Genomic DNA, 14,469 nt, shown 5'->3' on the forward strand with positions numbered 1-14,469 from the left:
TGAAAAGATTTTTTTAAAATCCATTTCAAAATCCCTCCTGCCCATGATTCAGGACATTTGAAAAAATACACAACGTAGGTACGTGTTTAAAAAAATTCTACACTTTATGTGGCAAGGGGTTGCTTTCAGCTGTGAGACTATAACATTAAAGAAGGATGATTCACACCAACATCAGTAAAATCAGGATATATATTTAAAACTTCCCTGCGTGTGAGTTGGTACTGCTGTCAAGTTAGACCTGATTAACTTCCTTCTCCCAAATACAGGAGGAAAGTGGATGTTCTTTTACAGAATTGCAAACCTATGTAAAAGATGCTTGTTTCTGTTGTCTGTACTGGTTTCTGTGAAAATCAGTTTTTAGAAAATAAGCCTTTGAAAATTCCTGTCATCAGAGGCTGGGGAATGATTCACGATCTTACTTTCACCACCAAGTAATTCTTCCTTCAATTGTGATGACTTTTTTGAAGTATCAGTCTTACTCTATATATAATTTCCAACAACCAAATGATAGCTATGCAAACTGTTTTTTGCTTTCTATTTCTTTCTGCTACATCTGAACTAGTTTCCTGTATGTGGTCACTGGGGGGTAGAAACTCTTTTTGATTAATGTTGTGGTCTGAAAGAGATTGGGTTTTAGTTTCCATTTTTATTTGGAATTCTTTAGCTTATGTTATAGGATGTGACCAGATCAGTTTGAGAACTGGTGTGCTAAAGGTTGAGTGTAAGGCTAAAGACTCGTGGGAGGATAAAGGCTTACATTTTTCACAAAACTTTAATTAGAAAGAAACATGTGCAATTCAATCTTTCAGTATTACTGTGTACCAGTTAGGAAAACTTGTGGGCAGCATCAGGCTGGTATTTGAAGTTTCACGCAGTAGCCATTACACTTTGGCCATAACATCCTACACCTCTAAAGGAGCAGAAATGCAGGATGTAACACTTTCTATAAATAAGCTTATTTGGCTTAGGGAGAAACCCTTTCTCCTGTGGCCAGTCCTCCCCTTAATTTTCTGGAAATTCTCTGATAAATGCTGGTAAACACATTTTTCCTGAAGCAGTCTGAGGAATTTTTTTGATAGCTATGGAAGACAGACAAGGTAGAAGACTTTGTTTCAGTGCTTCTACTTTCTGAAGTAAAATTTTAGTGAGATTCTGAATACATGTAATTGATTTCTCTTCCAACCGATGGCTTATTGATGCAGAAATACTATCCTGACTAATCAAAGATGGAATAATGTACATCAGTTAATGTGACTTTTAAAAAGGAAAGTCGTGCCATGCAAAGATACTGGACTTCTATGTTTAGAAAAAAAAAAGGAGGTAATGGTGGATTTAGTTGATTGCTTATTCGTATTACTGAATGTTTTTCGGAAATACCCCTTACTAGGAACTCTTGAAAGAAAAGACAGAAGTCTGTATGTGGATAGGTAACTGGGCAAGATAAGAAATGAACATCAAGATTTAGTAGCCAGCCTCTGTAATGGAAGAAGGTTAGTGTTAGGGTTCTGCTGGCATCTCTGCCAGTACTGCTGATAATCAGCTGCTTGAACAGCCTGGAGAAGAGAGTGAGTGCTGAGATGATCTGGTTTCCTTGATGATACTAAGATAATCGAGGTATTACAGATACAACCCAAGTATGAAGCATTAGAGAAGAATGAGAGACTGAATGGCTATTAAAGTAGTAGGTGAAATTCAAAATAGACAAGTGTAGTGTGATACAATTTTTAGGTACTGTGGAAAGAAAAACAATCCTAATCTTATATATGCAATAACTGAGTTGGAAATTACCATCATTGCTCAGTGGGATCTTGGGGTTATAGTGAACGTTTTCTGGGAATGGTCAGGTTAATGTTGACAAACGTAGGACAAAAGTGTTGGGAAGAATGGAGAACCTCATTACGTAGCAATGAAAATACATGGTTTCTTCTCAAGTAGTACGAGTTACTCTTATTTTCTCCCTTCCCTTATCCTGAAAAAAAGATGTAGTAGAACTGGAAAATGTCTACAGAAGGGCAAGAATGATTAGAGAGATGGAAAGACTGTCTTCAAAGAGTGGTTTAGAAAGAGCCTCTTCAATCTCAAGAGACATGAGAGGCATAGAAGAGAGTGAATTTTCCCTTTTTTCTTCCAAAACAAGAACAAAAGGATTTCAAATCAGGCTAGCGGTTGACAAGGCAAAACCAAGAGTGTTTCTTCACACAGTGCATTAGGCTGTGAAATGTCTCACCACAGGATGTTGCAGTGCTAGAATTCTACAGGTCAACAACAACCAGCAGAGCTCATGGATAAGAAACAGCCTGTGGTGTTTCTGCTATAAAACCCCCACCTCTGGCTCAAGAAGCCCAAAGAGACTATTTGGGATTAGTAACTTTATGTTCTTGCCTTTTTTTCAAGTGCCGTCCCCTTTCTGGATGTTGTCAGAGAAAGGATAGTGACAGAGGAGGGACTTTTGGTCTTACCTAGTATGGCCATTCATATCTTCATATGGAGATGAATTTGGTGTCTAAATTAGTAATGGGGATCTATGATCCAGTCTCTAGATGAATTCATAAAATTAAAGTAGCGAAGGACCTCTGCAGACTGTGTAGTTCAGGCTTCTGCTTGAACCTGGGCTAACTTCAAAGCTAATTTGAGTTGCTCAGGGTCCTGCCTAGCTCTGAAAGTTTCCAAGGGTGGAGATTCCACCACCTTTCTGGACTGCTGTTTCAGTGCTTACCAACTTTTCTGGTTAAAATATGTTTTTCCGTATGGTCAGCTGGAATTTTCTTTGCTTCCAGTTGTCAACTCTGCCTCCTTCCTTTTTGCTCTGTAACTCTGAGAAAAGTCTGGCTAGCTCTTATCTATGACCTTCACCTTTAGGTAGTGGAAGACTTCTATCAGACTGTGCTGCTCCTAGCTCCCTGTAGCCTTCCCTGCTGCAAGTGAAACAAGCCTGCCCCTCTCAGCCTCTCTTTGCATTTTGTATCCTCTAACCATTGTGGTGGTTGCTTTCCAGACTCTCCAGTTTGTCAGCATGTCTTCTTTGATGGGGGTGGGGAGTGACCTGAAAACCAGACTCGGTGTTCCAGATAAGTCTGCATGAGCACTGAGCATAAAGAACAATCACTCCTCTCAACCCACTGCCTTTAATCTTGCTAATGCAGCCTGGTATGTGGTTAACTTTCATTGCCGTAAGAGTCTGTTGCCGACTCCTGTCCAACCTGCTGTCCATCAGAACCTCTACATCTTTTTCTGCAGAAGTGGTCCTAGCCAGTTATTCCACAGCCTGTGCTAATGGATGAGTGGTTTTGTGCCAGGTGCAGGGCTCTGGTTTTTGCCTTGATTACATTTCCTAAAGTTCTTGGTCTGTTTCTCCAGCTTGTCATTTCTTCTGAATGGCAGCTCTGCGACCCAGCATTATCAAGCACTCCACCAGTTTGTTGTCCTCTGTGAGCTTTCTGATTGTGTGTTCTGTTCCATAGTGCATGGTTGAAGAAGACGTGTATGTTGGAGCTGATAACATTCCTCAGGAGTCAAGCAGTACTTGTAATTGGCCACCAGGTAGCTTTTGAACCACTGACCATTATTCTTTGAGCCTGGCTGTCCAGTCTGTCCCTAACCCGTGTTGTATTCCAGCCATTCAGTCCACATCTCCCCAGTTTGGCTACAAGGGTACTGTGGGAGACAAAGTCAAAAACCTTGCTAAACTTAGTATGAAAGCCTGTCAGTGTGCTCCTCTCATTCAGAGGTGTAGTCATTTCATCACTGAAAGCAAAGTGTTGTCAAGCTTGATTTGCTTATGGCAAATCGAGGCTGTCAACTGTATGAGCCTGGAAATGGCTTCCCTCTGAAATTTTTTTTGCCATAATTTTCCCAAGAACTGAGGTGAGGCAGACCAGCCTGTAGTTTCCATGATCTTCCAGGTTCTCTTTTTGGAAGAGAGGCAAGAAACTTGCCCTTTTCAGTCACTGAGGACTCTTCTTGTTCACCATGACATTTCAGAGACGATAGCAGCTTTACAGTGTCGTTGGTGAGCTCCCTCCCTTCTTGTATATCTTCAGCTTGCTTTAGACTTCTCGTGTGAATAGTACCTCTCTCCCCAGACTCAGTTGCTCATACACTATCAGGAAGGCTTAGGAGAAGACCTTACCAGTAAAGACAAAGAAGGCATTTAGAACTGAGACTTTCTGTTGTCCTTTGTTGCTAGGTCACAAACTCAATTCTGTAGATGCTTTTCTTCATCTTCCTTATGCTGCTCATCTGTCTATAAAGCCCTTGCAATTAGAATTGCTTATTAGTTTGAACTTGAGTTGAATAAAGTGGATGTATATGTTGGCCATGATGGTAACAAGTGCTGGATTTCTAGCTGTGACTCAGAATGCTTTTCCTCCATCATCGCTGGAGGACTTATAACACCTCTGCAAAGATCTTGCCATAATTAGTATTTCTTTTGTTATCTCGTACTTTCTCCCAAGCAGAGAGCCCTTCAGCAGTGTATGTATTCACTTTGTTTGGAAATCCCAGGTGCTTAATGAGTGAGGGAGTGACTGTCTGTCATGGAAGCTGCGAGTGTGTGTCGAGGCTAAAACATTGCCACGTTCTTGAGATGCCGTTAAGCTGCTTAGTGGAATTCAGGGCGCTAAAGCCAGCATAAGAAGTCCAGTCTGGGTGTCTGACTCCCACCAACATAAATACCATTGAGGTAGAGGAGATTTTTAAGCTTTGATCACTATCATTAATGAACTTCGATGAGGGGAAAATGATTTGCATTCTGCTCTCCCTTTCTATATTGTTAAAGGCTATAGTTGGTATGTTCTCACGGCATGTTTTTTTAAAGCCAATTTTCTCTGAGCCTGTAGAGAAAAGCATTGGCTGAGGTGAGAGTACTTATTGGCAGTCTGTTTCTACAAATTCGATTTATGGATGGAGTACTAAGTGTGTGCACGTAGATACATAAGAAGAAAAGAAAAATTAAGAATCTTATTAAAGTATTGATAATGAATGTAAAAACAAAGGTAGATACGCATTGTGGGATGCTGTGTAGAGGATTGACTAGCTTAACTTGATATTACTTGTATTTCTTTAAAGATTTTTTTACAGATGGATAATAAACACTTGGGAAGTATGTACAGTTTGCCAACCATCAGGATACAATATATGCAAGCATTTAATACTGTTTTTTTCTAGTTTTAATACGTATTCAGAAAAATCAAGAAAATGGTATTACTTCGTAAATGAATGGCTTATTGAAAAATTTATTTTGATGGAAACATATTTAGTAGATAACGTCACTATATTTAAGGGTATTTCAAGTTAAATTTGATGCAGCTTATTAAAAGAAATATTACCTACAGTTGCACAATTTGAACAGTTTTAGCTACTTCATGATTTTAGAACTAGTCAGTCTTGCCTTGGCACCTTATTAGCGTTCATGGGCTAGAAGAGGACTGTGTTTGGGCTGAAGGCCAGAGAGTTAACATCACAGTTGAGTTCCTAAGTGTAAGCTTAAAAACTGCCTCTGACATTCTTAGCTCTGCTGTTTTCTACTCCCTCCCCTCAACTGAACAACCAAGGTATAGCTCTCATGGCAGTTCTTCCTCCTCCAGTTCAAGCTTTTAGACCGAGGAGGATCCTCTCCTAAGTCTTAGCTAGAGCTTGTTGGAGCATGTTCTGGGACAGCACACCAGAGTTCTCTGGCTTTCTAAAACCAGAGTTGAAGTAACTCCTGAAATAAAGAAAATACTTGGATCGGGTTATTCAGTTGTCTCTGCTGCTCTGTTAGCACTTAGCACCTGGCAACAGTCATATGCTACGCTTGCAGAAGCCTCCAGCCAAGCAGACTTTCCTTCACATTGCAGTAGCAAAATTTTGATCTTGGAAAAACTTGTGTTGCTGTACTTCTCCCCCTTGTATAGGCTGTTCTAACTTAAGTCAACTTCCTTTTCATTAGGTTTAAGTTTGACCTGGTTTAGTACATGCTGAAGTTGAATAATGTGTCTGCAGCTGTGGAAGCTGATGAACAAAAGAAGCAGAATCTATTTAGTGACACTGGATTTAAATGTGCTGCCCACTAATACTTTACATCTCTCCTTTGTATCCTCTTCTATGCTTACGGCATGAGCCAACTGAGGTGTGGCTTTTCAAGCTCTAATGAGTAGGACAAGTTGGTATTGTGCTTTTACAGAATACATTCTGGTTGGTTCTTGCTGCTTTATTTCAAATTTTTTCAGTGTTTAGTAGCTGGTTATCCTTTTTTTCCTTAAGGTAATGCTTCCCTAGTCTGAGTTCTATAGGCCACTCTTGTCCTTAAAGAATAACTGTAATCCAGGCTTGGTCACAGAATGGTACTGGCAGTAAAAATTCAGTCTCTAATAGGCTTGTGGCAGCTAATGATAAGTAAATTTTGCAGCTGTATCTTGGTCAAAAAAGTTTGGTGTTCACTGTTTTATAACTATGGTACCTGAAAATTAAAGTGAACCGTAGTTAAGAATTTTTAGAACTACATTTTCCAGAGCATTGTTTTGTTATGTTTTCCTTCCATTTACTTTCATTATTGGAGAAAAAAATAAACTTATTGGTACAGTGCCTGTAACTTTTGAAGAGTTCTGTGGTAAAGCAAACCAGTACTGGGAAACAGAGTCTCTTTTGGAGCATAGGAACTGTATGAGTAACAAAAGAACCAGCTGATCAAGATGCAGAGTCTAGATAAGATGCTTTCTCAGTAAGGAATTTAGCGGTTGCAATTTCTAAATTTTGGCATTCATAGACTCTCGTCCTGTAACGTAAGTGTAAAAGCTGTACCTGGATACAATTTACAAATATTCTCTAAAAACTGCTGGGTCTATGGTAGGAAACAAGTGCCTATGCAAATTATGAAAAACTCTAGTAAGAGTATTTACTGTCAGTTTCAGTGGTGCAAATAATTTCCTTGTACCTTTAAAGTCATTTCCCTTGTTATGGTACACTAAAATTATGTTTAGCAATATATTTATTTGTATTTACTTTCAGAGTTTATAGTAAAACAGTTCAACTCTTAGCCTCTTCCACACAGGATATTCAGATCTTTTTTTGGGGAGGAAAAAAATATATGGATAAAACAAGATTCAAAAACCTATTGCACCTAGACACGATATAAAGATGCCAGCTGAAATTGAAAGTCCAATTGTTCTAAAAGTCATATGAACACAGACTGTGCCAGAAATTAGCATGCTAAAGAGATGGAGCATGGGAAATGGGAAGTGTTATTGCTCTTGTGTGCAGATAAGAAACTAGGAAAAAGGGAGATTAAAGCTAAGCTTTTTTCAAACTGACTAGATCTGTGTGTCTAGTTCAACTGACTGCTCAAAACTTAACAAAACCACTCTTCGTAGTCAAACAGATACCTCAAATCAATAGTAGCTTCTGAAAGTCTTGATTGATGTAGCTTTTCAGTGTGGTGTGGAAAGCTGATTAGCAAAGTACTTGCAGAAATTAAATTCAGTAGATGCAAGTAACTGAAGGAAACATGTTTTTCAATGAATAGTAAGAAAAATGCGGGGGGCGGGGGGGGGGAAGGGAAGAAGTTGTCTTAATGCTGTCTGGCATCAAGTCTTGGAGTTGGAAACAAGCTTCCATGTTCAAAAGCATGAGATGTCAAAATAGTGGCCCCCCAAAACACACGTTCTATCTATGGGGCCTTAAAACCATTTATCTTCTTTTGTGGAAACGGAGAAGAGAAATAAGATAAGGGCTAAAGATGGAATAAAAAATGGTTATATAGACAATTAAGTAGGTGTTGAAGCCTATTAATTGTGATGTCTTACGTGGTTTGAGTTTGGGGGGGGTGCAGTGCTGGGATTTTAGGGGAGGATATATAAGGAAAATAATTGTTTTAGCTTGATACTTCCTGTGGTAAAGGCTTGTTCTGTCATTTGTTTAGGTCTTAGTTTGAGATGCCAAAAAGCATTAAATAGATCATTCCGGTCTTTCTGAGAGGAAGAGGAGCCCTTTCATATCTTATCAGGAGTATCCTTGTGTTATACTTGTACTGCAAATAAGAACAACTTATTGTAGGTCATACAAAGTCTTGGAAAGCAAGTACTTTGGCTCATCTTCCTTAGTCTGAACCTAAACTGTTTCTCAGTGCATCTCTAATTTGTGAATTGCAATGGTTATGTAGTAACCTCTCTCTGAATAGAGCCCAAAAGGAAAGTGGACCCTGGGGATACTTTCTTGCATGCAAATGATTAGAAGGAAGAAAATGGAGGCAATCTTGATATAATTGATTAGAAGTGATATACTTGAAAGATTTGTAATCAAACATATACGTGATATGTACCAAACAGAACACTGATTTGCGTTTCCTGTTTTACCTTTAATATGTGTAATCTGGTTGCTAGCTAAATTATGCCTTTGATTAATGGAAAAGCAATCAAGATTATTGTAACTACCTGAAAGAACTTCTCATGGACTTCTTCAAGATAAAAGATATGGATGAATTAAGCGTATAACACTGGCATGCTTTTAGTTCTAAAAGTCCTGTTTCTGTGAAGTAATAGACTTCCTGTCTAAATTGCTTATGCTGTCACTGTAGTGGAAGCAACATGGTGGGAGCAGCTTAACATTTACTATAAGCTTCCCCCAAATCATTCAGTACCCTAAAATTTGACCAGGCTGTAGACTACTCCCACGTATGTTTTTAATGGCCATCAGTAGCAGTTTTGATATGGCTGTCCCATGAAGGCATGGGACAAGTAGGACAGGAGACCTCCAAGGCTGGTTAGTCTCTAAGCCAAGGAGTGGAGTCTTAGAAGAATTTAACAAACTTCGTCATACAGTGTAGGCTTTTTTCACCAACAGAAAACTTACATGGAGTTTCTCTTAGCATTCATTATAGTCCTACTGGAGTTAATATTAAAAAGTATTAAAAAATAGGTAGGAGACCTATTAGATTTCCTGAATAACCATTGGTATACTATGTATACATTTTTTGGGAGCCAATATGTGTTATACATGCTTTCGCAACCGTAACTTTCTCTTTTGTGAACTCCTGAAGGAAAGAAAAGTAAACTTAAAAAGCCGTGTTCTGAAGGGTGATCTCTTAGTTGTAGTTAACTTGTAGCTTTCCTTTTTTAGATACACATTTGTCTTTGCTTTCTGTTCTCCCTGAACTGTTTCCATCAGTGCTTGCTACAGTCAAAGCAGGATAGGTGAAATTGGTATCAGAAGAATCTACCAGCTTTTATTTCTTGTCACTGTTTTTTCATAATCTTTGAAGTGTTAGCGCATTTCTGAGAGGGCTTAAATAAGGGCTTTGATATGAGAACTCAAGTTCAACTAATGACCTCTAGTGTCCTGGAACCTAGGTGTTCTTCTGACTGCATCAGATAAAATCATCAGTCTCTAAACTCTAGGAGACCTGACTTTTTTTTAACAGAAATTGTAATGACTTTATACTTCTCATTTAGGTGCCATATGAAACACTGAACAAACGGTTTCGAGCTGCACAGAAAAACATTGATCGAGAGACTAGCCACGTTACAATGGTTGTGGCAGAGCTGGAGAAGACGCTGAGCAGTTGTCCTGCTGTGGATTCAGTCGTTAGTCTCCTGGATGGAGTAGTTGAAAAACTCAGTGTTCTGAAACGGAAGGTAAGTGCTGTTCTACCTTATGATTGCTTTGTCTTTGTGAAGTTAACAGAAGTCGTTTTCTGCAATGCTGATTGCTTGAATTTTCTTTTCAAGATATAGGTATTAATGGCACTGTAAACAAAGGCCTTAGAATGCAGAGCAAACCACCAAAACTTACTGTATCTTCCTTCACTGTGCTTATGAAATATGACTTGGTGTTCCATGATTAAGTATAACAAACCTCTGTTGAGAGGTAAAATTAATATGTATTTATAGTCCTGAAAAGGAATTCCTCTACCCGTGGAAAAGAAATAGCAGCAAAATGAATTGATTTCTATCAATTCCTGCTTGTCTATTGGAAAGATTTGTGCGGTTGCATTAATTGACTGCTTGAGGGGGGGAAAACAGGTAGGAGATGAGTCTGAAAAACGTTGAAACCCCAGTGGGGGTAGTTGTATGCGGTATTGAGGCTTCTTTGCAGAAGAAAGCGTGAGTTGTCCTGAATTGCTGCTTGAACATTTTTTTTATAAACACTAAACTTGCAGGTTGGAAGGTTCCTAGGGAAAATTACTAAAAGCATTTTAAATAAAGTTTAGCAAGATAACCTGCTTCTAGCTGTTAAGCTTGAATGCTTGTATGAAATACAGCCAAACTTTCGTGCCTTTACTACATCTTGAGGGTGCTCACAAGGCATGTACGGGGACAACCAGGGGATCAGGTCCAGCCAGCACGGATTCATGAAAGGCAGGTCCTGCTTGACCAACCTGATCTCCTTCTATGACCAGGTGACCCGCCTAGTGGGTGAGGGAAAGGCTGTGGATGTGGTCTACCTGGACATCAGTAAGGCCTTTGACACTGTCTCCCACAGCATTCTCCTAGAGAAGCTGGCAGCTCACGGCTTAGACAGGTGTACTCTGCGCTGGGTCAAAAACTGGCTGGACGGCCGGGCCCAGAGAGTTGTGGTGAATGGAGTTACATCCAGTTGGCGGCCAGTCACGAGCGGTGTTCCCCAGGGCTCAGTTTTGGGGCCGGTCTTGTTCAATATCTTTATCAATGATCTGGATGAGGGGATCGAGTGCACCCTCAGTCAGTTTGCAGACGACACCAAGTTGGGTGGGAGTGTTGATCTGCTCGAGGGTAGGAAGGCTCTGCAGAGGGACCTGGACAGGCTGGATCGATGGGCCGAGGCCAACTGTATGAGGTTCAACAAGGCCAAGTGCCGGGTCCTGCACTTGGGCCACAACAACCCCATGCAGCGCTACAGGCTTGGGGAAGAGTGGCTGGAAAGCTGCCTGTCAGAAAAGGACCTGGGGGTACTGGTTGACAGCCGGCTGAACATGAGCCGGCAGTGTGCCCAGGCGGCCAAGAAGGCCAATGGCATCCTGGCCTGTATCAGAAATAGTGTGGCCAGCAGGAGTAGGGGAGTGATCGTGCCCCTGTACTCAGCACTGGTGAGGCTGCACCTCAAATACTGTGTTCAGTTTTGGGCCCCTCACTACAAGAAGGACGTTGAGGTGCTGGAGCGTGTCCAGAGAAGGGCAACGAAGCTGGTGAGGGGTCTGGAGAACAAGTCTGATGAGGAACGGCTGAGGGAACTGGGGTTGTTTAGCCTGGAGAAAAGGAGGCTGAGGGGAGACCTCATCGCTCTCTACAACTACCTGAGAGGAGGTTGTAGCGAGGTGGGTGTCGGTCTCTTCTCCCAAGTAACTAGTGACAGGACGAGAGGAAATGGCCTCAAGTTGCACCAGGGGAGGTTTAGATTGGACATGAGGAAAAATTTCTTCACTGAAAGGGTTGTCAAGCATTGGAAGAGGCTGCCCAGGGAAGTGGTTGAGTCCCCATCCCTGGAGGTATTTAAAAGATGTGTAGATGAGGCGCTTAGGGACATGGTTTAGTGGGCATGGTGGTGTTGGGTCGATGGTTGGACTTGATGATCTTAGAGGTCTTTTCCAACCTTAATGATTTTATGATTCTATGATTCACATTTTTCTAAGAAGAATGTGTTAAAACATAAACTATATAGTATAAGCCATCCTTATTTTGGATGGGAATATTACTCATCCTGAGACTCATCAGAACACTTACTTGAAACAAATCTTGCAGAAAAATGAAAATAGCTCTGTTGCCTGGCTTTAGAGCAGTGCTTCTCCAAAAATAAACAGACAAAACAAATGGTAGCAGAGTCATTTCATTAAAACTTAAATGAAATAACCAACAGATATAAATCTTGAGACTACATTAAGTGAAGCGTCAAAATACCTTGGAGGTTCGTAACATGAAAATAACACTGTCATGTATGTTGATTTGGGGTTTTCTGCTTGAACAGGTTAGCTAGGTGTTGAAAAGCTGATCTGCAAAACACTGCATAAATCTAATTGCTGTTTTCATCTTTGGTTTGTGAGACTTAAAGAGGTCTTAAAGGATAGGTTTTCTTCACTTCTGTTTTACAGAAAGAAACTACTGCTATTTCTGAAAGAGGTGTTAGATTTTGCTTGTAGGTGTGTAGTAATGATGTGGAGGAGTAAGTTATTTACTTGTTAAATCTTTGCTGACTGCGGGGGTGTGTCTGAAGGCATTGCTGAATGTTTTGGGTGCAAGGCTCCATTTTAGTGTAACTGCTCATTTGTTTTTGACTGCCTGAAAGACTGTGGGGAATCTTAGAGCTGCTCAGAAAGAACAAAAGGCAAAAAAATCTGTTTAACAGTAAAAGTCTTCTGAAATACAAATGTCTTGTTTCTGCTCCAAACTCTCAACTCCAGCTGTCTTTTCTGTAATCTCTGCCCCGAGCAAAATGATTGTTTTCATTAGGGCCTTTGGACCCATGTGGGATCTCTGTTTCCTCCTGTGTTTAGACAAGGATCTGATGAACTGCTGAGATGGCCATAATAGAATTAGATGGTTCCTTTATTTAACACCTTACTCACTCTTAAAGAGCTTTTCAACACAGCAGGTTTCTTGGGTTCTGAGAATGATCCTGGGGAAACCTAGGCCATTGTTTTCCCTTTTGTATGCTGTTTAATATGCTTGTTCCCTCAAGTTCTATTAATGTCCAGCAGGGCAAGTCCAGATAGACTTGCTTCAGAGGGTTTTGAAAAGGATTTGTAGCCTTTCTGAATGCACTAGAAGGATCAAAAAAACAGCAAGAGCTGTCTAAGTCCTGATACAAAACCATATAAGGAGACCCCTTTGATATGAGAAGGGGCTCAACCTTTGTACCTGGCTGCCTTGAATTCTCCTAGTGGTATTCAGAATAATTCTCAGGGCTGCCTTTACATCTGATAATACTGCAGACATCTAACAAGTGAGTTTTGGCTTGAATTAGCATTTGCTTGCTGAATAGGAAAAGACCTGGTTTATAACTTAAACAAAATACTAATTTCCAAACCATATGTTACAAAATAAAGCTAAATTCAGTAATAGAAGTAACTCAGAGTTCAGTAATAAAAAGAACTCAGGCTATAGTCTTTTACTAAAATTTATGTAAACATCTATCTTGTATAGTGGCTAGAGTTTTTTAGATACTTGAATTTTATATCAAGGGCCAGATCAGAGCCAGGCTTAATTGGGGCAAATGCTTGGTAGGCTTTTTCTTGCACAAGTTTTCAGTTATTTCACTTTGCTTTTCAAGTATTGATCCTTCCAGAAGAAGTCTGTAAACGAGCATACATAGTAAAAGCAGTTAGGACCAACCTGTGCTTCCAGACCTGGAGCTGTTATTCAAGGATGGTACTGTAGCCTGAATACCTTGAGTACTGGGAAGGTAGCCGTGCCAGCATGGAGTGCAAAGTGGGCTGTCAAAACACACCCAGGTTATTTGGTCTGTGCTTGGCTGGCAAACCTGCATGGACTTTCTTGTTGCCATAGCTGTGCAGTTCTTCAAACACAAGCTAGTGAGTTTAAAGTCACCACAAGTAAGGCAACCCAACCTGAAATTGCATCACTAGTGATATATTGCAGATGGGAAAGGTACTAAGCCTCCATAGTCTTCTGGTTTGCTTTTACCTGAGCAGGCATATAAAAGTACAGCAAGTTTTCTTGTGTTCTGTAGCCTGGCATGACCCACAACTGTCATGTGCTGTATACTGAGTCAGCTAGCTTTGAATTACGATATGTCTGTAATAAAATTGCCTGGTAAAATTAGCAGCATAACTAATCAGCCATATAACTTTAAGGTTGAAAGAAAATAAGTACGACCTGAGTGTTTGTTTTTTAATTTAAAAAAAAAAAAGTAATTGAGATATTTTGGGGAGGGGGGGTGTTTTGCACTTGGCATGCCAGTATGTCGGTTTAAAAAAAAGTCATTCTGCTTCCTCTGGACAAATTTATTTTCTTAAGTAAGGGTCCTAACAGTAGATCCATGTTTCCAGAGTAGCAGAGGTAAGTAAAATAATACCACTTTAACAAAGCTGATAATTTTTTAAAAACTACTCTAAGATCCTTGAATTAAAGGTGCCAAGAGGCTAAATGTTTATGTAATTTTCATTATTGCATGACTGATTAAAAAGGCTCCAGCGTATTAGAAGTAATGTGGGTTTACTCTGCATCACTCCTCAGTAGAACTAATTCGGTAGGACAGCTGCTTGAGGAAGAAGCCATGCATAGGTTAGAGGTGGGAATTCATTATTTTCAACTGTTTGGACCAGATGACTGCAAACCTTCACAAAGCTCTCTGCAGACTGTTACAGCAACTGCTGCTGTAGTTGATACATTGCTGTTTTCAGACTAACTGCTCATTAAGCAGAAAAATGCTCATAATGTTTAAATGTTATGTAAAAACTTATTTATATGCAAGAATATCTCAGAACTGGACCAGCCACGCTGAAACTTATGCACTGCCGTAGGAAATGTCTTTCTAAATGAAAGAAATGCTATTGGGAGTTAA

At 40.1% G+C, this 14,469-nt stretch overlaps 1 protein-coding gene across 5 annotated transcripts in view; it reads left to right on the top strand.

Moving 5' to 3' along the window:
• The window catches only part of MAEA (macrophage erythroblast attacher, E3 ubiquitin ligase), a 56,001-nt gene that overhangs the window by 8,027 nt on the left and 33,505 nt on the right, over positions 1–14,469 (top strand). For all 5 annotated transcript variants that reach the window (XM_076335770.1, XM_076335767.1, XM_076335766.1 and 2 more), the window contains one exon: positions 9,426–9,608. In XM_076335770.1, coding sequence (XP_076191885.1) covers positions 9,501–9,608 — 108 coding nt within the window. In that variant the 5' untranslated portion in view covers positions 9,426–9,500. The remainder of the gene's footprint in view (positions 1–9,425; positions 9,609–14,469) is intronic.

Source organism: Aptenodytes patagonicus, chromosome 4 (genome assembly GCF_965638725.1).
Source record: "Aptenodytes patagonicus chromosome 4, bAptPat1.pri.cur, whole genome shotgun sequence".
Lineage (NCBI taxonomy): Eukaryota > Metazoa > Chordata > Aves > Sphenisciformes > Spheniscidae > Aptenodytes > Aptenodytes patagonicus.